We start from the raw sequence: 25,643 nt of genomic DNA, 5'->3' as shown, positions 1-25,643 counted from the left end.
TCTTTGTCCTCTCTCAGGTAGAAACAGCTACTGCAGGCTGACCCAGCTAAGCACAGTCACAGGCAAAGGGACAGTACTCCTCCTCCAGCTTCTCCAGCTCTTCTCCAGGGCAGAGGTTCCTCTTGTTCTGGAAGTAATCTGATTTTCAGCGGGTTTGGGTGCTTTTCTTATACCTCTTTCTGCCTTTGAAGTAGGCCTTTTTCAAAGAGAAGTCTCTGTTGTTTTCAAGATACTGCCTTGCCCAGGAACGCCCCAGACACACATCAGGGATTAGAGTCTGCATTGTGTGATGGCAGGCACAGCCCTTTCAGGTGTAAGTGACCACTCCTCCCCTCAGCCCAGATGGCCTATCAGGATATTCAGGCTACACCCATGCTCCATTTGTGTCACTGTCTAGAGGAGAGGTGCAAGCAACCCAACTGTCAAACTGACCCAGACAGGGAATCCACAAACAGGCAGAGTCACAGAATGGTTTAAGGAAGAAAATGCCTACTTTCTAAAAGTGGCATTTTCAAACACACAATCTAAAAACCAACTTCCCTAAAAGATGTATTCTTAAATTGTGAGTTCAGAGTCCCTAAACTCCATATTTCTATCTGCTCCCGAAGGGAATCTGTGCTTTAATGATATTTAAAGGCAGCCCCCATGTTAACCAATGAGAGAGATAGGCCTTTCAACAGTGAAAAACAAATTTGGCAGTATTTCACTGTCAGGACATGTAACCGTTAACATACACTGCACCCTGCCCATGGGGCTACCTAGAGCCTACCTTAGGGGTGTCTTACATGTATAAAAAGGGAAGGTTTAGGCCTGGCAAGTAGGTACACTTGGAGTTTAAAACTGCACTCACAGACACTGCAGTAGCAGGTCTGAGCCACGTTTACAGGGCTACTAATGTGGGTGGCACAACAGTGCTGCAGGCCTACTAGTAGCATTTAAATTACAGGTCCTGGACACATTACTAGACACTTACTAGTAAATCAAATATGCCAATCATGGATAAGACAATGTACCCATATAATTTATTCAGGGAACACTTACACTTTAGCACTGGTCAGCAGTGGTAAAGTGTCCAGAGCAAACAAAACAGCAAAAACAAAGTCCAGCACCCAGAAGCAACCTGGGAAGTAGAGGCAAAAGGTTAGAGGAGACCATGCCAATGATGCCAAGTCTAACACTGCTACTTTAGTTGATGGCACAATCAGTGCTGCCCTTGTAAGATATAATTTACAGGCCCTTGGCACATTTAGTACCATATACTAGGAACTTACAAGTAAATTACATTCTCATGCATACGTTTAGTGTCTGTGGCATAGGCATTGAAATCCATAATTTACTAGATTTTGGATTTCTCTAGGTACTTCTGGGAGCTTTTTCAGTTGCTCAAAGTAAGAAATGTATGGAAATATAGGATGCAAATCATAGTACACATTTTTTCCATTTTCTAAAAGACGTCTGTGTGCTCTTGTGCATCAGCCTCTCTAGGATTAGACAGAAAGTGAATCTAGAAAGTAATAAGTTGCAGTCGGTATGTACAAAAAATGCTTATTGTGATTCTACAGTTACATGCATATTAGCATTGAAAAGGTGAGCAGATGTCTGTTATGTTTGACTAGCCACTCTCAGTTATCAGTATCACATACAATTTGTTGTCTTTTTAAAAGTAATTAGAAATAAAGTGATGAAGTCTTGATGAAATTGCATTACTTTTGTCCATAAAGTACATATTTCTTCTATTATACTTCTTTTCTTTTGTATTCCTTTTTCTTTAGCTCTATGTTAACTGGTTTATATCCAGCCAGTTATGGGGACATCCTTATAAACGGAAAGGACATTCACACAGAACTTACATCTATCCGAATGGAAATGGGGGTCTGCCCACAGTATGATGTTTTGTTTGACACCCTCACAGTACAGGAGCATCTTCTTCTTTATGGCACAGTGAAGGCACCATTCTGGGGAAAGAAAACATTACAGCTTGAGGTTAAAAGGTGAGTGGTCTTAATTCTGAGTTGTTCATATTTTCAGGTTATGTAATCTTATGCTTTGCCATGCTACGTTATGTTATGTAATGTTATGACCTTGCTATGTGTTTCAATGTGCTTGGGTGTACAGTAGTCCATTCAGGTGGTTGTAATGTTCTTTATCTGTTTTGTGGCTTTGATACTGTTCAATGTGTATGTGGGCGATACAGGTTAATGTTAACTATCTCTACTTCCTTGGAGCCTTGCTTAGCATCTGAAGATGTCTGGGTGCTGGACTTTTTTCCTTACGCAGGATCATCCTCAGTCTTTTTGCCTCCTTCCTCCTGCTTTTTCTGACCTCTCGCTGTTGGCTCTAGGACTCTGAGCACTTTATCACTGCTGACCAGTGCTAAAGTGCAGGTGCTCTCCCATCTAAAGTTGGGATGATTGGCTTATACCTATTTGGCATATTTAATTTACCTATAAGTCCCTTGTACAGTGGTATCTCTATACCCAGGGCCTGTAAATTAAATACTACTAGTGGGCTTGCAGCGCTGCTTGTGCCACCCACTGAAGTAGACTTTCAAACCTGTCTCAGGCCTGCTAGCGCAGGGACTGTGCGCTCAGTTTTCTGCCACAGGGACCTGGCATCTGTATTTACTTGCCAGGCCCCTTTTACTGCATGTAAGTCACCTTTGAAGTACGCCTTAGCTAGCCCTATGGGCAGGGTGCCATGTATGTAGAAGGCAGGACATGTGCAAGGTTGTGTGGCCTGTCCTGGTAGTGACAAACAGCCTAACATGGTGTCTCACTGCTGTGAGTGCTGCCTTCTCATAGGATTACATTAGAAATGCCCTGCCTTATGTGTAAGGGGTATTGTCTGATTTATGAGGGGTAGCGTAGGCATGTTTGGAATGGTTGTGATGGTGATAATAAATGCTGCTTACTGGTGTAGGTGTATTTTTTATTACTATTACAGAAATGCCACTTCTAGAAAGTGTGCATTTATCTGTGCTTATGACTCTGATGTTTTGCAGCTTGACTTCAATCCACGTCTGGGCAGAGTGACAGTTGGGGCTTTGTGCATACTTTTCAGACAGCCTATACACAGGGAGGGTGGAGGTGTCACAGAGGTGCATCTGCATACTGAATAGTCTTCCTGGGCTGAGAGAAGGGAGAGGCGGGGCACACCTACATTTGTAAAGGCTGTGCCCTGGCCTCACATAATAGGGTTGTTAACCCCCCACTGATGTTTGGAGCCTGTGCTGAAGGAGAGAGGGGGCACACTCAGAAACAGTTGAAACTGGCTGGAACCTCCTCTCCCTACCATTGCAAAACATTGTAAGGACTGAGTATAAGTACAGGGAAAATTTCCCCACAATTTGGAGACTCTTGGAATCATCTTTGAACTGGACACAGAAACGCTGGAAGAACTCACCAGGAACCGCCATGGACTACTGCTGCTGGGCTGACCTGTGTCCTGCTTGGTCACTGAAGAGGACTTTCCACGTGATGCATACTCCTTGTGCTGGCCTGTTGTTAGGCCCTCCACCTGTGGGCCTTTTCTTGCAAACCTTGCTCCCCAGGGGCAGGGTGCTGTGGCCCCTGACCCCTGCATTGACCCTGAAGCATGAGGGGTGCTCCACCGTGCTTCACTTTGTTTATGAGTTAAGCCCTTGGGAAAGCGCTCCATTAGGGGATTGTCTTAGCGCTTGGAAGCGCTCCACCTTGCTGGTGCTTCGCGCTGTTAAAAGCGCTATTTTCTTTTTGCTTGAAAAAATCACCGCCGCAGCCCGGGGGAAGTTGCTGCACTAAGCGCGGGTGAGCGTGCTGCTTTGTGCCCCCGGGGCACCAGAAGAATCCACTTACAGCCAACTTGGAGCACGAGCGCTCCTGTTGTGTCCCTGGGGTGAAGCACGCTCCGTGGAGCGCCCCCGGGGCACTGGCAGGCACCGACTATGGTGCGTGCCTCCTTTCCGATGCCCGGACGGGCCACTGAGTGCTGTGGGAGCCGGTAGGCAGGGAAAGAAGCCTCATCGGAGGCTCCCACACCCCACCAGGCCCCTTGCTGGAGGACTTCTGCCAGGCAGGGGGAATGGAAGCCTCACCGGAGGCTCCTCCTGTGTCCCCGACACCCCGGACTTCCTTGTGTGGCCCCGTGTGGGCCAGTATTGGTATTTGTGGTCTCCCCCACAGCAGAGGGCCAGGACAGGCCCGAGGGAGACCCTAGGAGATCATGGGCCCCTGGAGGGGCCCATTGCAAAGTCGGAGGGGGTGCATGGCACCCCCCTCCTCTCCCAATATCTCAAGGAGGAGCGCCGGGGGCCCCATTTTCTCATCTTCTAGGCACTGGAGGTGCCTCATCAGACAAACAGGTATTCCCTACCAAGAAGTGTATACTTAATTCAAAGTTCTATCTACAGACTTGAATTTATATATTGCCTACCTGTGTTTGATGTATTGCTATATGTATGAACATGTTCCTATTATGGGCATAACATACTAATATGTTTTGATGATTTGCCATTTGTTTTCTAATGTTCCTTCTAGGGCGTTTTATGATATTCTTATGACAAGTGTCGTGGTGTAATAACGTGTTTCCTGACTACTGCTTGTATTGCAGAATACTGAGTAACCTGTGTGTTATATGTGACTACTGCTAGTTTGCAGAGTAACTAATGTGTAACGTTCTGACAACTGCTAAGGTTGCAGGATAGTACCGATATGTGATGTTTGGTCTAATAATTGTGTTGTGTACAATACAGTATATTTTCATATATTTGGTGTTGTGTTTCTTTTGTGAATATTGCGTTATGTGTGTTGTGTGTGTTGTGCAAGCGCTTTACACATTGCCTCTGGGATAGGCCTGACTGCTCGTGCCAAGCTACTAAGGGGGTGAGCAGGGGTTATCTTGGACGTGTAACTCTCTTGCCCTGACTAGAGTAGGTAGGTTCTGCCTGGCTGAGGTGTATACCCTAGCCAACCAGAAACCCCATTTCTAACACTGGGGTTATGTATAATGTGTACCTTTGGGAAATTCTTAGCCAAATTAATGACTTGCATTGTGCTGCACTCATGATGGTGCTTGGAGTTGTGTCTCATTTGTGATTTTATATGTTTTGGTGAGAGTCAGCTTGTCTTGGTATTAGTATGACATTAGGGTGGTGAACATTCATCGACTTGCATGATTTGGAGGTGTGTTATATTTATGCTAGTGCCAGGAGAAAGTGTTTACAGAGTATGTATGCTGTAACCTGAGTGTTTTGCTGCCTAAGGCATGTTTAAGAGAGAGGCAGGAGAGAAGCACAAGTATGAGGCTGTGCAAGACTTCCAGATGTACAGATCACACAACAGTCACTTGGAAAGACTCACACATCAAAGCAAGTATTGAATATATAAATGTCCACAAACAAGTAAACAGATTTATCAATAGGAGACAATCATAAGTGCTTTTCTATCATAAAATAGTTATTCTACAATGTTTTCTTCCCACGGTTGGCTTGTTATTTACTGTGACACTTGAGGAGACAGAAAGCAAAATGGTGTCACTATATAACTATGAAGCAGGACCAACGTCTTTCAAGTTTTACAAATCATTGTTGCTTCAAGGCAGTTGTAGGAATTACAGGCCATCTGCTGGGTCAACCTGAATGTGATCGTTTACAGACATCAAATCCAAAGAATAGAAAGGGCTCTACATTATTCGCAAGTATTTCCGTTGAGTTTCATTTTTCATGTAATTTTCTTTCCAAGGGGGATCTTAATTGATCCTGAGGTATATGAACTGAAATAGTTTGAACTCCCATGTCTCCATTGGCCATGTTGGCCTTCTAATAAAGAGAGAGAAGAATCAGGGATGTAAGACAGGAGACTGTACCCCTTTGGATCAGGCGTCACCTTTTTATGCCTGATCCCTACTTGCCTGCCAAAAATGAGATGGAAGAATCAGGTATGCAGCCCCCTGCTGGTTGGCTATGACAACCCCATGTGACGAACTAAACTTCATACGCCTTAATTTATATGGGGTGCACCCACACTTTTGAAGGTTATGATCAATGGTTGATGAGTTAGGGGCTAATCTAAGTCCTGCCCAGAAGGGCCTATTGGATAGCATTGATCTGTGTCTCTGCTTACCAATAAAAGGGTTTGGCCCTTCCAGTTCCTTGAGTAATCATTCACATGGCTGATAGTCACCCTTCAAGAAAACTCTTTCTTCCGGAGGTTTAATTTGAGGGCTGGTCCTATTAAGACCCACAGGAATCGCTAGCATAGTGGTTCCCAAACATGTTAGAACCATGTCCCACTTTTTAGAACAACAAACCTTCGAGATGCGACTAACTTTAATGGACATGAGAAGGGACAATTTTTGAATGCAACTAAATCATCGTGTGGCAGCTCACCACACTGCCATTGATAGATTTTCTATTGAAGTGGCCACTAACTTTGCACAGAAAAACTGTTTTACTGATAAAAGTATACAGTGCACAAACTACAATGTGTGGAAATCAGGTTTCTGTAAATATTTATCTTTTGTGCATCATCAATTAAAATGTCTTGATTTGTTTTCTTGTGTTTAAGGCCTTTGTTACCAGAACACTTCAAAATTTTGAATTTACAACTTGCTTAATGAATAAAGTTAATTTCTAGATATCTACATTTTGTTGTGTGGTGCAAAAAAGGACATCACACTATCCTGTACTCTAGTTAGATTGTCATAATAAACTTTAAAATCTCCTCTTACTTTGCAGTCCAGAAAGGAAAGTAAACACCAATCTGATAAGCAGCAATTTGTCAGAAGACAAATAGCCTCTTATTTGACATCTGTCCTTGAAGCTTCAAATGTGAAAGATAAACACTGAATTTAAAGGCATCTTTATTTATCACTCACACTTTTATGACCCACTAAAGATCGTCTGGTGACCCACCAGTGGGTTGTGACCAATAGTTTGGAAAATATTGCTCTAGGATGTGCCCAATCCCTGTACCCCCTAAGTCAACAAATAAAAAAAAAATGAATCCTGTGGACAGCATACTTTATGTTTTTGGAATGGAGCGCGGGCTGGTGACCTCCTTTCCACCAAAAAAGGCCTACACTCCATACTGCAGAGGTCTCTGCACTTGAAAGGACAGTTCCATGTCCAGCGTCATGGATGGTCCTATATTTGAGTACTTCAAAGACATTGTGATGTGGGGAGTAGAAATAGAGTCCAGGGACGCCTGGTCACACTTGCATGAATTGTTTCTTTTTTAAAGCAAGGAGTAGGGAGATGGTGAATTTATGGTGTGGCTTAGGATTACAGTTTGTGAATTCCCACAAACATGTGAGTTTGCTGGCATTCAGATGTCCGATCCAACACTCCCCCCATCCAAGAAAGCATCAGAGTTTTACTCCATCGGTCAGCTGGAGAAACTTCCCATCTAATGTGGAAAAGGGAATGAATCAAGGAGTTTCCCTAAAAGGTAGAATGTTTTCTCTGAAGAAACAAAAGAAAAGAAAATAAGGAGACATACATTTGCATATGATTATGCATTTTCCACTACAAAGTTATTTTAAAGTATAATACTGCTTTGGGGAAATGGGAACATGAGGGACATGCCCATTGACATTCACAGTAATATTCCTGGAAAACTTCACCTAGCATAGCTTTCCAGGCATATTATTGGCAATGGTTAGAATTCTCAAATGTAGTAAATCTGCGCCTGTTCATAAGACCACTACTAAGGGTGTACTTAACTACTTTTGTTTGTGAATTGGACTCCAAATCAACAATATTTTCTGGGCAAACGTACAATTAGAAGGTATTTCAGGATCAGAAAATATGTTTTGCTGCTATTCTAGCGGTGCTTGTGGAAAAAAGTGCCCCATAGTTTTCATTCTGCAAGAGTATCATATGTTTCTTAATTAATTAATTTTTCTTTTTTTTTGTCAAGCAATATCAGACAATCATTGCACGAATAAGACATTTGGCGAGGGATCACCTCGCACATGGTATAGCAATGAAAAAAATAATTTTAGACACTTTCATTCACAACAAGCAAGTTTGTGTTATTATATGGCTCCCAGTGGAGCCTGGACCAGATGCAATCACATTTTTTAATTGAATGGACACCCCTTGACATGGCCAATGTGAGTTCCGGCTCAAAGTAGCCCACCACTCACCAACCTTAGGCAGTAATAAAGAAATCCAAACCCTAGCAATGCAACGCCTTGCCATCACAATGATAATAGATAATAGTAGTTTTAGTCCCAGGTCTGCTTCCAATCTGTACCCCATCATGATTTTCTTAAATGTGAGCTGCAGATCATAGCTAATACACAACCTGAAGAGCCGGTTCACACCTGTCCAGAACCTCCTGAGGTTAGGGCAGGAAGTAAACATATGTAAGACGTTTGCAGTGACAAGGCCACTTTTGGGACACTTGGGCCCATATTTATACTTTTTGAGGCAAAACTGCGCTAACGCAGTTTTGCGCCAAAAAAATTAGCGCCGGCTAACGCCATTCTGAAGCACCATGCGGGCGCCGTATTTATTGAATGGCGTTAGCCGACCGGCGCTGCCTGGTGTGCGTGAAAAAAAAACACGTACACCAGGCAGCGCCGGCGTAGGGAAAAATGGCGTTTGGGCGTCCAAAAATGGGGCAAGTCAGGCTGAGGCAAAAAAATCGTCTTAACCCGATTTGCGCCATTTTTTTGGGGCGCCCACACGCCATTAACATGACTCCTGTCTTAGCAAAGACAGGAGTCATGCCCCCTTGCCCAATGGCCATGCCCAGGGGACTTCTGTCCCCTGGGCATGGTCATTGGGCATAGTGGCATGTAGGGGGGCACAAATCAGGCCCCCCTATGCCACAAAAAAATTAAACAAAAATACTTACCTGGACTTACCTTAATGTCCCTGGAGTGGGTCCCTCCATCCTTGGGTGTCCTCCTGGGGTGGGCAAGGGTGGCAGGGGGTGTCCCTGGGGCAGGGGAGGGCACCTCTGGGCTCATTCTGAGCCCACAGGTCCCTTAACGCCTGCCCTGACCCAGGCGCTAAAATCCGGCGCAAATGCGGGTTTTTTAGACCAGCCCACTCCCGGGCGTCATTTTTGCCCGGGAGTATAAATACGACGCAATAGCATCGGAGTAATTTTTTAAGACGGGAACGCCTACCTTGCATATCATTAACGCAAGGAAGGTGTTCACGCTAAAAAATGACGCTAATTCCAGGAACTTTGGCGCTAGACGCGTCTAACGCCAAAGTATAAATATGGAGTTAGTTTTGCGTCTAATTTGCGTCGAAAAAAACGACGCAAATTCGGCGCAAACGGAGTATAAATATGCCCCTTGGTCTTGTCCTGACTAATATTCCCAGCCCACCTTGTTATTCTACCCAGTGTATAGCACAACATGCATACAGTTTTGAGTTGTTGTACTTTCAAATTAGTAGAGTGAACCGAGTCCTCTAGTGTTCCTAAAGTGGCTGAGATTTCTGAGGAGACTATATCCTGCCTGAGGACCTTGCTCCATTTGTCAGCAAGTAAAGGACCATCATTGACCCTATACTGAAAACAATTTTGACCTATAGTGCTTATTAAATACTTCTTGGGTGCAATCTGTAGACAAAGGAGTAAATCAGAGCTTACATGTAAAACTGCAAGCCTACATCTATCTAAAAAAATAATCTCCAATCTGCAAGTATTTGAAGAAAAATTGATGGGGAGATCCTAAAGAGTTTGCAACACTTTAGAAGTATGAGAACCTTTCAGGCCATAAAGATGTCCTAGGCACACAACCCCAAGGTTAGCCCTGCATTTACAGATGTCATCCTGGAAGATAGCCAGAAGCATTGGGTTATCCCATAGGGGCATGTCTGAGTGGATGAGTGGTAAAGAATATTAGAAGAAATCTCACACCATATGTATATTATATCTTTTATAAACTTAAATATAATCTACTTAAAATTGTTGGGGTCCCCAAGTCTAAACAAAAGCAGATTGCAATCTGGTTGTAGCACAAAACGATAAAAAAAGCAATAGCGTCCTGGTTGTCAACAGTCAATAACACACAAAGGCACCCAGCAAACACCACCCAATAACACAACTTAAACCGGGAAGCTGAAATCCCCCTTGATTATAGGGAGGTTTTGTAAGCCGAATTGCCTATCTGGCCAGTCTATAGCCCCAGATAAATCTACCAATAATACCTTCTAATTATTTGAAAAAAGTATTTGGGACACACAGTGGAATTGCACAAAATAGGTATAAGAATTTTGGAAGAAATTCATCTTAATGATGTCACACCGACCTACAATACCGATAGGTATATGATTCCAGCCCTTCGGTTTCATTACAACAGCTCATGAGAGAGGCTCATAGATTAACTTAACATTTTTTTCCCCCTTATGTAAATTGTAAGTGTGGATTTCCTGTCAGACTAGCTGGCATTTACTGGGTGAATTTAAACCACATACATTCCAACACATACAGTTATTTAGACACATTATACACCTTCCAAGATTTCTGACCTAATAGAGAGCCATCTTGGATCCAGAGGCCCCTTCACCATGCAAAAAAAGAAAAGATACAGGATCAATACAATACCATTTGATCATTTGACAATGTTTCTCCCCCTGAAAGACCCCTCCCTCACACCACCCCTCCATCCTACAGCAACCAACCCATCCCCCTGATGCTGGATAAGAGAATTAGCCATATCCCAAAGCTATAGATAACCCTGACACCCCAGAAAGCCTGCCCCTTGCAACCCCCACCTTCCCCAAACCGCACTACTCATAGTTGAAAAACAGGAGAGGAACAGAAAAAACATGCACAAAAAAGGGTAATAGAGTAAGACAGCCAGAGGCTAAAGGAAAAACATCAGATAACTAGCTCCTAGACCAGAGAAAGTCTGCATATCCCCTATCACCATTAGAAGGAGAGCTATCAGCTTAGTGAGAGATTTAACCCTTCATGATGGATTCTTTATGACTTTAAACCTTGCTGGTTCTTGCAGAAAGGTCTGAGCCCCGGCAGCTTTTAGTGGATTTATACATTGACGCAATGTAGATTTACAAAGATCCAAGGAAGCTGACATTGACATAGAGTCAACCATTACTGGTGCTGCGGATGAGCTTTAATGTCCATGGCTTGTCTCAGGAGGAAGTTTCTGATAAATATAAGAATGGGGTGGGAATGTCCAGAACTGTTATTGATGCTCAGAGTGTGTGATTTATTAGGACAATTGGTGGGGAGCCAACACACCCTATGGATTTGCAAGTCCAATTCCCAATCAGACAGCTCTGGCAAAGCTTTCCTTAATAGCTGCACAAAAAACTGAAGGTAATCATCCCCCTCTTTCCCTTCCGCTATGCCAAATATGCGAAGATTGTTCCATCTTTGCTGATTTTCCAAGTCCTAGAGCTTAAGTTGGAAAGAGTCCAGAAGGTGTCCATGACCCTCTATGGACTTCCCAGCTGCTACTCCTGTGACTTCTCTATCTGAAACACACTGCTGGAGTTCAACCATATCAGTAGAGATGGATGCCACCTTACTGGTTACTTCAGCCAAGGAACGCTGAATAGTTGCAGTGTCAGCTCTAGCTTGAGCATAGTATTGATGTGCCTCTTCCTGCAAAACCTGCAATGTCCACAGAATAGTAAGAAGCAATGGTTTCTGTTCGGTGGCTACTGAAGATGAATCAGATAGGGCAGCTGAGGAAAAGATATAAAATGGGTACTAGATCCAGATGGATTGGAGTTCTTTGGATTACTGGAGGTAGAGGAGGGTAACCTGCCCAGCCTTACCTTGTCCATTTTGATAGGTCCCATAGAGACTGAAGGAGCAGTAGATAGGTGTGAGATTAAGGCTTTCACATCTTCCTTAGACATCACCCAATCCTGTAGTGGACTTTCTGTAGATGAGTTACTCACTATCTGGCTCCTATGCCATTAAGGAGTCTGCTTTACACCCTGCCTGCTCTTGGACACTCCTTGAGGCTTTCTCATGCAGCCTCAGCCACCTTTAAGCAACAGTTTTGATTTTCCAGTAGAAATAGCGGCACCTGACTCAGAATCCATTGCAAGCTTATTTGCTATGGTCAATGTTGGACTCCCCTTACCGCTTGCTAGAGAGGTTTTTGCGGTTTGTAAAACATGTGACTTTTCATGGACGGTGTATGGCTGCTACAGATGCACAGTCAGAGAGTTGCGTAGGCTGAGTGCTTTTTACATGTGCACAGCTGCTTCCCTACCCTTCAGAGCTCATGTCATTTTCATCCCCAACTCCCATGTCTCCTACAGACACCACTACTGTCGCACAATTAGCCCCTCCAGTCTCTCCAGCACTTATGATCTCCAGGGCCTCAGAGACATGGAGGAAGCATCAACTATGTATCGGTGATGCATTTCCCTCAAGAGCTCTGGCTACAATGTTGCCCCTTCCCGAAGTGCCCAAAAGATCAGTGTTGCCAGATGGAGCCGCAGCCATCAACATGTCAGCAAGCAGGTGTTCGCCCACTGGGGCCGATGTATCCACTGCGTGTGCCTGTAGAGTTGAAGCAATGGAGCCTGACCAAAGAAGTATGAGGGTCAGCCACCCCACTAAAAATTCATCCGCACCAATCAGCTGCGGGGATACTCCTTCGGTGCCTTTAGAGCCTTCCTTTATCACTTCAGCCCCAGCTTTTGTAAGATTACGAGTCTCCCAGCCGCCACGGTGAGCGTTTGTCCTGGACAGCGCCTTTCCACAGCGGTTCAACAGCAAACAGCTATTTATGCCATTACTGTGTCATGGGTCTGCTGAGGAACGCGGTTTCTTGCAAGCCACAATTCCCCTACTTTACCACACGCACCGTTGGAAAAATTCTTGAGAAAGCCACGGCCAAATGTAGAAGAGTCAGTATTGTCGATATTGGACAGGTCCAGGGCAGCCTGCGGCACTCAGCAGCGCTTTCCAGTGTGGCTGACATCAGGTGCGAGAATAGCGGGGGGAGCTGTCAGTGGTAAGATCAACCTGCTATCATCCCTGCAAGAATATCATATGTACAAATATACACATTATTACAAACCTTTAGGCATTTAGGACCATGTAACTCAGGCTGTATTTTTGCAGATGACGTTTTTGTCTACATGTAAAACACAACAAAATATTGTGCAGTTAACACTTTGGGCCATGTACATGGGATGGGCATGATTGCAAATATTGTATAAATGCATGTAGATGTAGGTATGTTAATTACTGCTTCCATACAAAGTCGTTGGTGCAAACAAAGGGTTTGAAACCTAGATATTCACTGCTTTGACTTCACAGCAGTAAAAAACAAGTCTAATTTTTCTGATATTAGATCAGGGAAGCACTAGGCCCCAAAGCCTGTGCTCAGTTTAATAGTGAATCTCTGGAGATCAGGGTAGGCAAAAAATTGTGGGTGATGCTCTTGCACCATGAATCAGAAATCTCACTTTTCAGCATGGGTCTTTACACATCTACATGGAAATGGAGGCTGCACTGGCGAGCTGCTCCGAGAAAACTGCTGACACAGTTGCTCCAGGTCTCCACTCTAAAATAGGAGAATGGAAGATGCACTTTGGATAAAACAGGGGGAATGCTCAGAGGCTGGTATTTCCGTATTGTGGGAAGGTACAGTAATGCAAAGAGTGGTGGGAGTTTTTTGGAGGACACTTATGTGCAGAGACTACAGAGTCATAAAGATACTTCTAGCAAAATACCTTTATGAATAACAGACAATCGTGAACTTACACAAAACTGTAAATTCATCATTGTGGATCAGGCCCCAAGTATTCTATAACATTTTGTTGTGGGATTAGATTGGTGGCAGAGTGGTGACAGGACACCAGATGTTATTTTCTTTGATTTGTGTATAATGGGGTAGTGTGGCTTAGAAGGTGAGGCCATCTTGGGTCACTTTCTGCCACCTCAACCATGTTGCTGATCATTTGAACAGGAAAGATTATGTGGGATAGATGCACAACATGTTAATGTAAAACATAGAGGATACATTTCACCCTATGGCTCTCGGTGACATGATTGATAACTCAAGATTCACTCTTGTTATCTGTTTGATGTAATTCAGAACGACTTGACAAAACATCAGTTATTCCTTGTTACCCCCACTGGAGCAGCGATCTCAGTTAAGTTATTGAGTTACAAGAAGAATTTACCATTCATCAGAGAGAAATCCCAGCTGCTTCAGTTCCAATGGATCTTTATCGTTAGCTGAGATTAACCAGGAGATGCACATTAAGTTAAATTGTCATCATAATCTCAATTTAATTTTTCAGTCAATAATGAGAGTTGATGTGAGTTTTAAGGATTTTATTGATCAAATCCTTTAGTGTTTCATCTTTACTGTAATCAGTATATAAATTCATCAATATCTACCATTAGTTTTGTCAATGATCAAAAAGAAGTATTCAATAATTAATTGCGTTAAGAGCATCCTCGAAAGGAAACAATCCCTATTCTAGGTAGGAGTGTGAAAAGGTGTCAGTTGGAACCCATGAAGAGTTCCAATTACATGGAGAGAGACCAGTAAGCATAAAGCTTTAGTATCAGAATATGAGTTTCAGCATAAGTAGCGTAGAAGCAGGTAAAGTGGCTATTGGGAGATTGTGTGGTAACCTATTTTAGGAACACGCATTATTATAGACATCACAATCTAAGCTTTTGCAACATGTTGCTTCGTCTTTCTTCAGTCAGTCAATCAGCTTTGCGATGCCTCATGGGAACAGAATCGCTCATTGTCTTCTCAGCAGGAATACAATAGTCCACACACAGCAATGTCAAATGAAACATTTCTTATCAACTACAAAGCTAATGCTCTAAAACTTTCACACCCTTCATTGCCTTTATAAAAGTTGCATCTTCATGTATGAACTTCTTCTTTACCTCACTAATGACAGATTTCTATTCATTAGTTAACAGTGATCTTTGTGCAAGTAGAAACATTTACAGAGTAAACTTTATGCATCTACCATTATTCACTATGAAACAAATGTCCCTGGGAAGGTCAGGAAATAAACATTTCATGTGGGGTAACATTCTTAAGCCAGGTCAGCTTGCCAGAAAATGTTTCTTCAGCTATTCAGGATTAGTCTGAGTAAATTTGGATGCCTACTCAATTTTGTTTTCTTTTTTCATTCAAAAGCATTTAAGTGAATTGTTAGACTTTTTATCCTTGGCGTGGTTTCCCCTAACTTTTTGCCTCTGTTTCTCAGGTTCTTGATGTGTGCCGGACTCTGTTTTTTGCTGTTTTTGCTACTCTGGGCACTTTACCACTGATATCCAGTGCTAACATGCAAGTGCTCCTGTACAAAATGTGTATGTAATTGGTTATCCATGATTGGCATATTTGATTTACTAGTAAGCCCTTAGTAAAGTGCACTAGAGATGCTCAGGGCCTGTAAATCAAATGCTACTAGTGGGCCTGCACACTGGTTGTGCCACCCACACAAGTAGCTCTGTAATCATGTCTCAGACCTGCCGCTGCAGTGTCTGTGTGTGCAGTTTCAACTGTAAATTCGACTTGGCAAGTGTACCCACTTGCTAGGCCTAAGCCTTCCCTTTTCTTACATGTCAGACACCCCTAAGGTAGGCCCTAGGTAGCCTCAAGAGCAGGTTGCAATGTATGGTTAAGTTAGAACATATAGTAATGTGTTTTATATGTCCTGACAGTGAAATACTGCTAAATTTGTTTTTCACTGTTGCAAGGCCTGTCCCTCTCATAGGTTAGCATAGGGGCTACATTTAAATATGATTAAAGTATAGATTCCCTTTGGGACATGTGGAGTTTGGGGTCTCTGAGCTCACAGTTTTAAAATACATCTTTTAGTAACGTTGGTTTTTAGATTGTGTGTTTACAAATGCCACTTTTAGAAAGTGGGCATTTTCTTGTTTTAACCATTTCTGTGACTCTGCCTGTTTGTGGATTCCCTGTCTGGGTCAGTTTGACAGTTGGGCTGGTTGCACCTCTCACTAGACAGTGACACAAAGGGAGCTGGGGTGTAACCTGCATATCCTGATGAGCCATCTGTGCTAGGAGGGAGGTGAGGATTGGCCACTTACACCTGAAAGGGCTCTGCCTGCCCTCACACAATGCAGTCTCCAACCCCCTGGGTTTAGGGCCTGGCCTGGGCAAGGCAGGATTTCAGAAACAAGAGAGACTTTCCTCTGAAGTAAGCCTACTTCAAAGGGCAAAAAGGGTATAAGAAGGGCACCAAAACCACAGACTTTAGATCACTTCTGGACATCAAGAACAACCTCTGCCTGGAGAAGAGCTGAAGAGTAGAGGAGGGGTGCTGCCCTGCCTGAGACTGTGCTTTGTGGAGCCATCCTGCAGTTGCTGCTTTTGCCTGTGCAAGAGGACAAAGACTGGACTTTGTGTTGCCTTCCTTCTTGTGAAGAAATCTCCAAAGGCTTGAAATAGAGCTTGGCTCCTGTTGTTGAAGTCTCAGGGACAGCAAAGACTTGTCTCTGCCAGCACCCGGAGCCTCTGCTGAGACTCCTGCCCTGCCAAGTGGTGCCATCCAGTTCCTGGGACCCTGAGAGGAGAAGCTGGCAGAACAAGAATGAAAATCCACGCACAGACCTCTGTGCGGGGAAAAATGTGACGCACCTTCCGAGATGTGGCTGAAAAAAGACACGCCGCCGGCTTTGCGGCAGAAATTGATGCTCCACCGGCATCGCAGCTGGAAAATCGACGCACGGAGCTGGAAGAATGATGCTCACACCCGCTGACGGAGGCTGCTAACGTTGCAACCCACATTGCGCAGTTTTGCTGAGACCGTGCAGCAGGATGTTTGACGCAAACCTTGCTGGGTGTGGAGAAACAACGCAACGCCTGCCCGGACCCAAGTGCTGCCCGGATCGACGTATCACTCCCCTGCAGTTAGGAAATACGACGCACGCCGGTCTGACTGGAGAAGGAAAAACAACGCACGAGCTCGCTTGCAGGTTAGAAATCAACGCACCGCTTACCTTTTTCGACGCACACTCGCCCGTGCTATTTTGACGCTACCCAGGTGCTTTTCAAAGCTAACAGTGTTTTACCTGTTTTCTCAAGGATTTATGACTATTTTTGCTTTTTAATCAATATCTTGACTTGTGTATGTTGGATTTTTGTAGTTTTCGTCTTGTCTTGTTTAGATAAATATTTTCTAGTTTTCTAAACCTGTGTTGTGTAATTTTGTATTGTTTTCATTAAGTTACTGTATGTGGTGGTACAAATACTTTACACCTAGCACTCTGAAGCTCAGCCTGCCTGCTCTTGCCAAGCTACCAAGAGGGTGAGCGGGGGTTAGCTGAGGGTGATTCTCCGTTACACTGACTAGAGAGAGGGTCCTTGCTTGGACAGGGGGTAACCTGACTGCCAAACAAAGACCCCATTTCTAACATTCATTTATTTACAGTAAAAACCTACATGCTATTTCTGCACATTATTACATTGTTTTTCTTGATATTTAAAATGTGCCAGCACCCTCTTGTAATTCTATGTGCTTCCTAAAGAAAAAACACATAGATAGAGGGATGTCATGTTTAAGAATAAAACCTCAAAACAACCGAAACTGGTTGAATGTGGTTAGCTGCGCAAACCATAACTCAACCCCTAATGTACTGCTCATGAACTCACGCATAATGTCACAGATGTCAACACAAATGACATCATTAGTGGTATTACTGGTGTCATCACACCTCACTCTAGCATTTACATTACTGATGACATCACATGAATAAGCAGTTGTTTGTTTGAGCGTCAGTTGGTATTTACTGACATTGTTTTATAGTGTGCTGTTATTTATTGCTAAGTTATTGTTATGTCCACAAAGGGCATGTAAGTATTTATGATCTCCCTAAGCCATAAAACAAGTAGCACATAGATGTTCAAACTTCTCAATAAAATGTATTGTAATCCAATTAAGCATTAAAATGATTAGTCTCCAAAAGTAAAAAAAGCCACCATACTTCTGACCTTCAGAGTACTTGTCTTTACTGCGTGGTATATGTTTTCAAGTCTTCCATTCTTCATCAGTACTTCCTATTCCATGGTCTCGTGCCAGAGCCTTTTTTTGCTCTACCATTGACGCATATTGCACAAAACGTTTTTATCGACCTCCTTTCCACTTTTCATCTTATTCGATTGTTAGTACACCATTATGTTCAACTATTTTCATCTGTGAACCTCACATGAATCAAGATAAAATGTATCTATTCAACCAACCAGTTACATGCATTTGAGAAATCAGCACACAACAGTAATTTCAATAAACCCTAGAGGCCCGATTCACAAAGGTAAACCTAGACTTTTGGTCTAAGTTTAGTCTAAAAGTCTACATTTAGGACTTTTGGGTTTTCACAAAGGTAAGTTGCGAGTAGTATCTTTACATCCGCACTCGAGGCAGAATCTCTGCACTCCGGGCAGAGATCTGCCAGAGTGCAGAGATTCTAATCTCGGTGAGAAGATCCCACTCCGGGTGCAGTGAGTACACTCCGGGTGTGGAGATTTCATTCAGGGTGCAGAGTGGAATCTTCACACTCCCTCCAGTGTGGAAATTCTGCCCCAAGTGTGGACGTAAAGATACTACTCGTAACTTACCTTTGTGAATATCGAAAAGTCAGAAGAGTTGAGGAGAAGTTCTGCCCCTGCCTGTGACTGTGTTTTGTTTGTTTATCCTCCACTTGCTGCTTCTGCCTGTGAAAGTGGACAAAGTCTGGACTTTGTGGTATATTTATGCTTGAGAATTATCTCCAAGGGCTTGGACTGAACTTGCCCCCTGTTCTGAAGTCTCAGGGCTATCAAAGACTTCCTCTGCCAGCACGTGGACTCTCTGCTGAGACCCCTACCATGCCAAGTGGTGCCTAATCTAGTCCCTGTGCCCTTGAAAGGAGAAGCTGGTGGAAAACTAAAGAAAGCAAAGTGTACTGACTTCAGACGACCCCAGACTGACAGTGCTGCCAGATTCCCTGACACCATCTGCACCTGAAGCTGTAGTCCTCACCGGCTTACCTTTATTTAACTTGTGCATAATTTTCCTCATTTATCTTTTAGTTTACATTCATCACCTTTATATCATTTGGGTTCATTTTGTTTCAACATTAGTTTATTCAATTTGTGCTCTATACTTTCTAAAAATTGTGAAAACGTGGGGGTTGGGTTCCTCTTTCTGATGGTTTTGTGTGTGCAAAATCTAAACCTAACTATAACGTCCCTGTAACCTTTGTTATTTTAGTACATTTCTAAGATCGCCAGTAGGTAGTTATAGTTAGTTCCATGTTTCCATTGAAGAAGCATTTTTGACTTGTCTATACCTTTGACAAATCTTTGCAAGTGTTCCTGAGAATCTTGTTGTACATGGGAAGTTTCGGCATGATCCATTAAGCAAGAGCTGAGAAATGGGGGGGGGGGGTGTCAAACATGTGTGTTTCCCATTATAATTTTCATATGGATTTTCGGCACGAGTACAGCTCGAACCCCTTGATGGAAATACACCACAGTTGGCAGAAACGTAGCTCTTGGTTCAGAGAGAGTGTTTTTTGTTATTTGGTGTGAATCCGTTCAGTAGTTTTTGAGATATTAAAAGAAAAAGAAATATCCATATCTAGAGGCGCTATGGGTTCGCGAATAATAACAAGCTAATGCAGGGAAATGCAGAGCTCAGATTGGCTGCCAACACTTCAACCAGGAAGTGTTGGTAGCCGTCTTGGGATTCAGCTTCAGCCACATCCTACAAAAAAGTTTACAAAATACAGAAAAGAGGCCAGGTTAGGGAGACCCTGACCCATTCACTCTGGTGCTGGGGTCCCAGAGGGACCACCGCAGGGGGAAAAAAAGCATTTTAAAACAAAATTGCCATGATTCTGCAGATCCGGTGAAATCATTTTTTTTTTTAAAACAAGTGCTGGCTCCTGTGCTGGTTTAAATGAAGCCCCTGGGTGAAACAGGTTCCTAAGATAACTATAACTTGGGTACTCACCATGCACTGCTAATTACCTAGATATTACAGCAATCATGACATATTTTATATCATTGATAATAACACTGTAACATTTGTTGTAAAATTATTTCTTCAAAAAGTGTGAATGGTGGCATGAGTTTTAATTACCATACCGCCCCTGTAACCTTTGTTTTTTTCAGTAGAGATAGATAGATAGATAGATAGATAGATAGATAGATAGATAGATAGATAGATAGATAGATAGATAGATAGATCTATCTATCTCCTGGCTCAGCCCAGGAAATATAGGTACACGTTTACACAGTGCAGGGTTGCTGTTATATACAGGAAACCATTTCTGTCAGTTAAAAACAGAACCATGCCCTCCGGAACTGCCAGTGCCCAATCCAACTTTACTGGCAAGAAAACAACAACCCTACATGTTGTGTTTCAGGTGTGAGTCACTGAGTAATTGATTTTGAAATAGTATTGTTATGAAAATGTGCAAACAGTGATTATCAAACGGGAATAATTTAAGATATTTGAACTCACTAGAACACGTTCCATGATGACGGTCATATGTTGCAAAACATGAATCATTTGACTGTTTTCTATATTGTTGTAGCATTATACTGTTGTATATATGTATATATGTTGTTTTTTTTATTAAACGATTACGGCTTGCTTGCCTGAACTGAAACGCATAGGTGTGTTGTTTTCCTTCAAATAAATTTAGATTGAGCACTGGTAGTTCCAGAGGTCTTTGTTCTGTGTTTGTCCGACAGACTGGCTTTTGTCTACATAGGCCCATATTTATACTTTTTTAGCGCCACATTTGCATAATTTTTTGACGCGAAAACAGTGCAAACGTACAAAATACAATTGGGGCATATTTATACTCCGTTTGCGCCGAATTTGCGTCGTTTTTTTCGACGCAAATTCGGCGCAAAACTAACGCCATATTTATACTTTGGCGTTAGATGCGTCTAGCGCCAAAGTATGAGGAATGAGCGTCATTTTTTTGCGTGAACGCCTTCCTTGCGTTAATGAGATGCAAGGTAGGCGTTCCCGTCTAAAAAAATGACTGCGACGCAAATGCGTCGTATTTATACTCCCGGGCAAAAATCACGCCCGGGAGTGGGCGGGGCAAAAAAACCCGCATTTGTGCCTCTTTTTAACGCCTGGGTCAGGGCAGGCGTTAAGGGACCTGTGGGCTCAAAATGAGCCCACAGCTGCCCTCCCATGCCCCCAGGGACCCCCCCTGCCACCCTTTCCCACCCCAGGAGGACACCCAAGGATGGAGGGACCCATCCCAGGGACATTCAGGTAAGTTCAGGTAAGTCTAATTTTATTTTTTTTTATTTATTTTTTTGGCATAGGGGGGCCTGATTTGTGCCCCCCTACATGCCACAATGCCCAATGACCATGCCCAGGGGACATAAGTCCCCTGGGCATGGCCATTGGGCAAGGGGGCATGACTCCTGTCTTTACTAAGACAGGAGTCATGTAAATGGCGTCTGGGCGTCGTAAAAAATGCCGCAAATCGGGTGGAGGCGATTTTTTTGCCTCAACCTGACTTGCCCCATTTTAAGACGCCCTAACGCCATTTTCCCCAACGCCGGCGCTGCCTGGTGTACGTGGTTTTTTTCCACGCACACCAGGCAGCGCCGGTCTGCTAGCGCCGGCTAACGCCATTCAATAAATACGGCGCCCGCATGGCGCTTCAGAATGGCGTTAGCCGGCGCTAATCTTTTTGGCACAAAACTGCGATAGCGCAGTTTTGCGTCAAAAAGTATAAATATGGCCCAATTGTATTTTGTAAGTTTGCACCGATTTTGCGTAAAAAAAACTACGCAAATGCGGCGCTAAAAAAGTATAAATATGGGCCATAGTTCTGTGTGTGTGCGTGTGCGCGTGCTTAGCATTCATATTTAATATAATAAAGATTTTTAGAAATTTTGTACGTTGAAAACTTTTACTGCTAGAACTGTCTTGTCTGCTTTGTATGTTGTGTAAACAGTTTGTAATAGATGAAAACTAAATAATGTGTATCCATTTCACATTACGTATTGCCCTGATTAGGAATTAGTGAGTGCATGAAGGTTTGGCTTTATATATTTTGTCTCACAACAGACCATAAGGTGAAAACTTTCCTATGTTCTCCCTTTCTAGAGAAACAATACTTTTAGCACACGTCCAAACGGCTTTGGCATGTGCTACTAATATTTTGTTAACTAAGTTCAGAAAAAAACATACGTGTGTAATACACACCCACATTATTTTCCCAATTTCAACAAATCCGCCATGACGATTCAATTAAATACATTCATAATACAAAAAGATGAATATAATGTTCTCTAACTAGTGTTACCGAAAAGTGATAAAAAATAAGGCCCATATTTATACTTTTTGACGCTAAACTGCGCTAACGCAGTTTAGCGTCAAAAAATTTAGCGCCGTCTAACGCCATTCTGAAGCGCCATGCGGGCGCCGTATTTATGGAATGGCGTTAGCCGGCGCTAGCAGACCGGCGCTGCCTGGTGTGCGTGGAAAAAAACCACGTAGACCAGGCAGCGCCGGCGTAGGGGGAAAATGGCGTTAGGGCGTCTTAAAATGGGGCAAGTCAGGTTGAGGCAAAAAAATCGCCTCAACCCGATTTGCGCCATTTTTTTCGACGCCCAGACGCCATTTAAATGACTCCTGTCTTAGTAAAGACAGGAGTCATGCCCCCTTGCCCAATGGCCATGACCAGGGGACTTATGTCCCCTGGGCATGGTCATTGGGCATAGTGGCATGTAGGGGGGCACAAATAAGGCCCCCCTATGCCACCAAAAAAATAAAAAAAAATAAAAAAATTATACTTACCTGAACTTACCTGAATGTCCCTGGGGTGGGTCCCTCCATCCTTGGGGGTCCTCCTGGGGTGGGCAAGGGTGGCAGGGGGGGTCCCTGGGGGCATGGGAGGGCACCTGTGGGCTCATTTTGAGCCCACAGGCCCCTTAACGCCTGCCCTGAGCAGGCGTTAAAAAGTGGCGCAAATGTGGGTTTTTTTGCCCCGCCCACTCCCGGGCGTGATTTTTGCCCGGGAGTATAAATACGACGCATTTGCGTCGCCGTCATTTTTTTAGACGGGAACGCCTTCCTTGCATCTCATTAACGCAAGGAAGGCGTTCACGCAAAAAAATTACGCTATTTGCCCATACTTTGGCGCTAGACGCGTCTAACGCCAAAGTATAAATATGGCGTTAGTTTTGCGCCGAATTTGCGTCGAAAAAAACGACGCAAATTCGGCGCAAACGAAGTATAAATACGGGCCTAAATATCCTGGCATTACACGTGTATTTCAAAACGGGTAGTTTGGAACAGAAAGATTCTTCCCATATTTAGTACAGTAATGCAAAAATGTGCCGCACGGGAGGCAAACATTTTAAAGAGTATGTAAATAATCCCATCGCCACGATTTCGCATTTAAAAGTTGTTTTGTAAAAGACATAAATTCATTGATTTTTCATGCTGCACCTTAGATTTGAACAAACATTGCACCTGCCACTCTAGCATCCTAATTTGTTTATCAGGTACAATTACATGACACATTAAGACACTTTGACACTACTCCAGAACATATGGCTCCAATTCGTTCTGCCACTAAAGTACCTGGGACAATTTGTAGAAATTCTGAAACCCAAACGGCACATCTTTTCCATCGTGTAATAAAGCAGATGTTGACATAAAACACATTAGCATAGTTATGCACTCGGTGATGAGCAATGGTACGTCTTTTAATTTGAGGAAAAGAAAAAGATTTATCCTTTCGATTAACCAAAAGATATTATCTAGATCTTTTCATTTCCATTTTACCTCTGATCTGCTTAGCTCCTGAATTAATATTTACTATGTGCAATGGAAAAAGTAATCAGATCACATGCTTGGGAATGCACTGGAAATGAGGACAAGAAGTGTAAAAACAACTCTGGATGTATCATATTTGTTTGACTCTGTCCAGAATCTGAAATAGTCATGTTCCTCACAGCTCCCATTCTCGGGAGTTCAGAATAATCATTGTTCAAATCAATACAGTTAAACTAAATGTATTACCTTGGTGCTTCCTTTTAGTTATTAACTAGTGTTCTGAATCATCTTTTTCATTGCTTCTTTCATACCACATTTTAACCTTCCACGAGTCATGCATCTTCATGTTCATTGTTCTCTTTGCCAGAGCCCTTCAAGATGTGGGGCTTGTCCTTCATAAGAACAAGCGTGTGCAAGCACTCTCTGGAGGAATGAAAAGAAGACTGTCTATTGCCATCTCATTTATGGGAAACTCTAGAACAGTAGTCCTGGATGAACCAACAAGTGGGGTTGACCCGTGTTCCCGACGCAGCATCTGGGAGATTCTCCTGAAGTATAAAACAGGTAGCCTGAAGTTAGAATATATTATGTATTTCACTTTTTCTAACAATACTGGGTCCCCAAACATTTGGAGTTTAGTACATCTCATTAAATACATTGTAAATCATCTATCGTAATTGCTTTGAAAACAACTTTTCTGTGTCCTATTCAGTATCACCTTTGTATTTGTAAAGAGAAAGGTTGTGCTAATCAGTTAGAAGGACAGAGGGTATATATGCAAACTTCATTATATTTTGTAAAATGTAAATTATCTGTTAGAAATAATGTTCTTAATTTTAGTTTTGGGGAGAACTTTCCATAAAAAGCCTGAACTTCCCCTTGTGCGAAAATATTTACAGCTGTGTTGTAAAGAATGTGTTACATGTGGATACAATCTTGGTCCTGCTTGGCCAAAGGTGTTAATTGCAGAAACGCCGAGGAAAGAGGCTTCTCCAGTTACTCCTGTCTTGACTCTTGAGTTGAAATACGCATCATCCTTTTTAGTCATCAAAAGTGTTGTTTTTTTCTCTTAGTACTTATTTGTGATTTGCAGTAGATTTAAAGGTAACTTAAGGTCAACATACACCTGTATATTCCTCAACCTAAACCAGTCATGGTACTTTTTTCAGAGCTGTGCCTCTTTTTTCAGTCATTGAAATATTTCTTTTTATGTTTTCAGCTCTCTGTTTACCAAGAATGCCAGTAGTGGAAACCAAAAATCACTTGTTGTTACCCTGACTCGGTTTGTTGCTTGCTTGTAATTACTGTCTCCAATATCATTATAGTTTTATGGTCATCCATCACAGGTTTAATTGACCTAATTGCGTTGCTGATCCAAACCCTTCTCAATTTTATTCCATTGCACAGGAGAGCAGTGTTCTCTTGAGCAGATGGCTATTCAGAGCACGGAAATATTAGAAGGGGGATCATTTTAATATCGCTTTCCAGGATTGCTGCAGTTTCTTTTCTGGCACCTGAAAATGTGCCCTACTTTCTACCACACCCTGAGCCTGAGTCCCACCTGAAGCCATAGCACATGGCCTTCAGGCAGTGTGCAGTGGACTGGACTGTGACCTAAAGGTATCCAGGGTTCCTGTACTCAATGCCATTACTGCAATGTGGGGCGGATCACCACTTTCATCATCACCATACATCAACCCAGTGGTGGGGGGATCTATTACACCCCCTTGCAACCACTTCCACAAATATTTTCTGCGGATTCAGCAGTGCTCAAAATAGCTGATGTGCTACTGAGAAGTCCAAATTCTACAACGGGCGTTGGAAAAAACTTTCCCTTGTCCAATCTGAATCTAAGGTTGTCTTCAGATCTGAAGATAGTTTACAATTTAACAATTATTACACA

The 25,643-nt window shown here is 43.0% G+C and overlaps 1 protein-coding gene across 1 annotated transcript in view; it reads left to right on the top strand.

The window, feature by feature from the left end:
- Positions 1–25,643, top strand: part of ABCA13 (ATP binding cassette subfamily A member 13) — a 2,435,905-nt gene that overhangs the window by 945,816 nt on the left and 1,464,446 nt on the right. The window contains exons 29-30 of the mRNA XM_069216941.1: positions 1,773–1,991; positions 24,108–24,304. Of these exons, the coding sequence (XP_069073042.1) occupies positions 1,773–1,991; positions 24,108–24,304 (416 nt within the window). The remainder of the gene's footprint in view (positions 1–1,772; positions 1,992–24,107; positions 24,305–25,643) is intronic.

The sequence above is a fragment of the Pleurodeles waltl genome, chromosome 2_1, assembly GCF_031143425.1.
Source record: "Pleurodeles waltl isolate 20211129_DDA chromosome 2_1, aPleWal1.hap1.20221129, whole genome shotgun sequence".
In the NCBI taxonomy this organism is placed as follows: domain Eukaryota; kingdom Metazoa; phylum Chordata; class Amphibia; order Caudata; family Salamandridae; genus Pleurodeles; species Pleurodeles waltl.
This window is presented reverse-complemented; position numbering and strand designations above follow the sequence as displayed.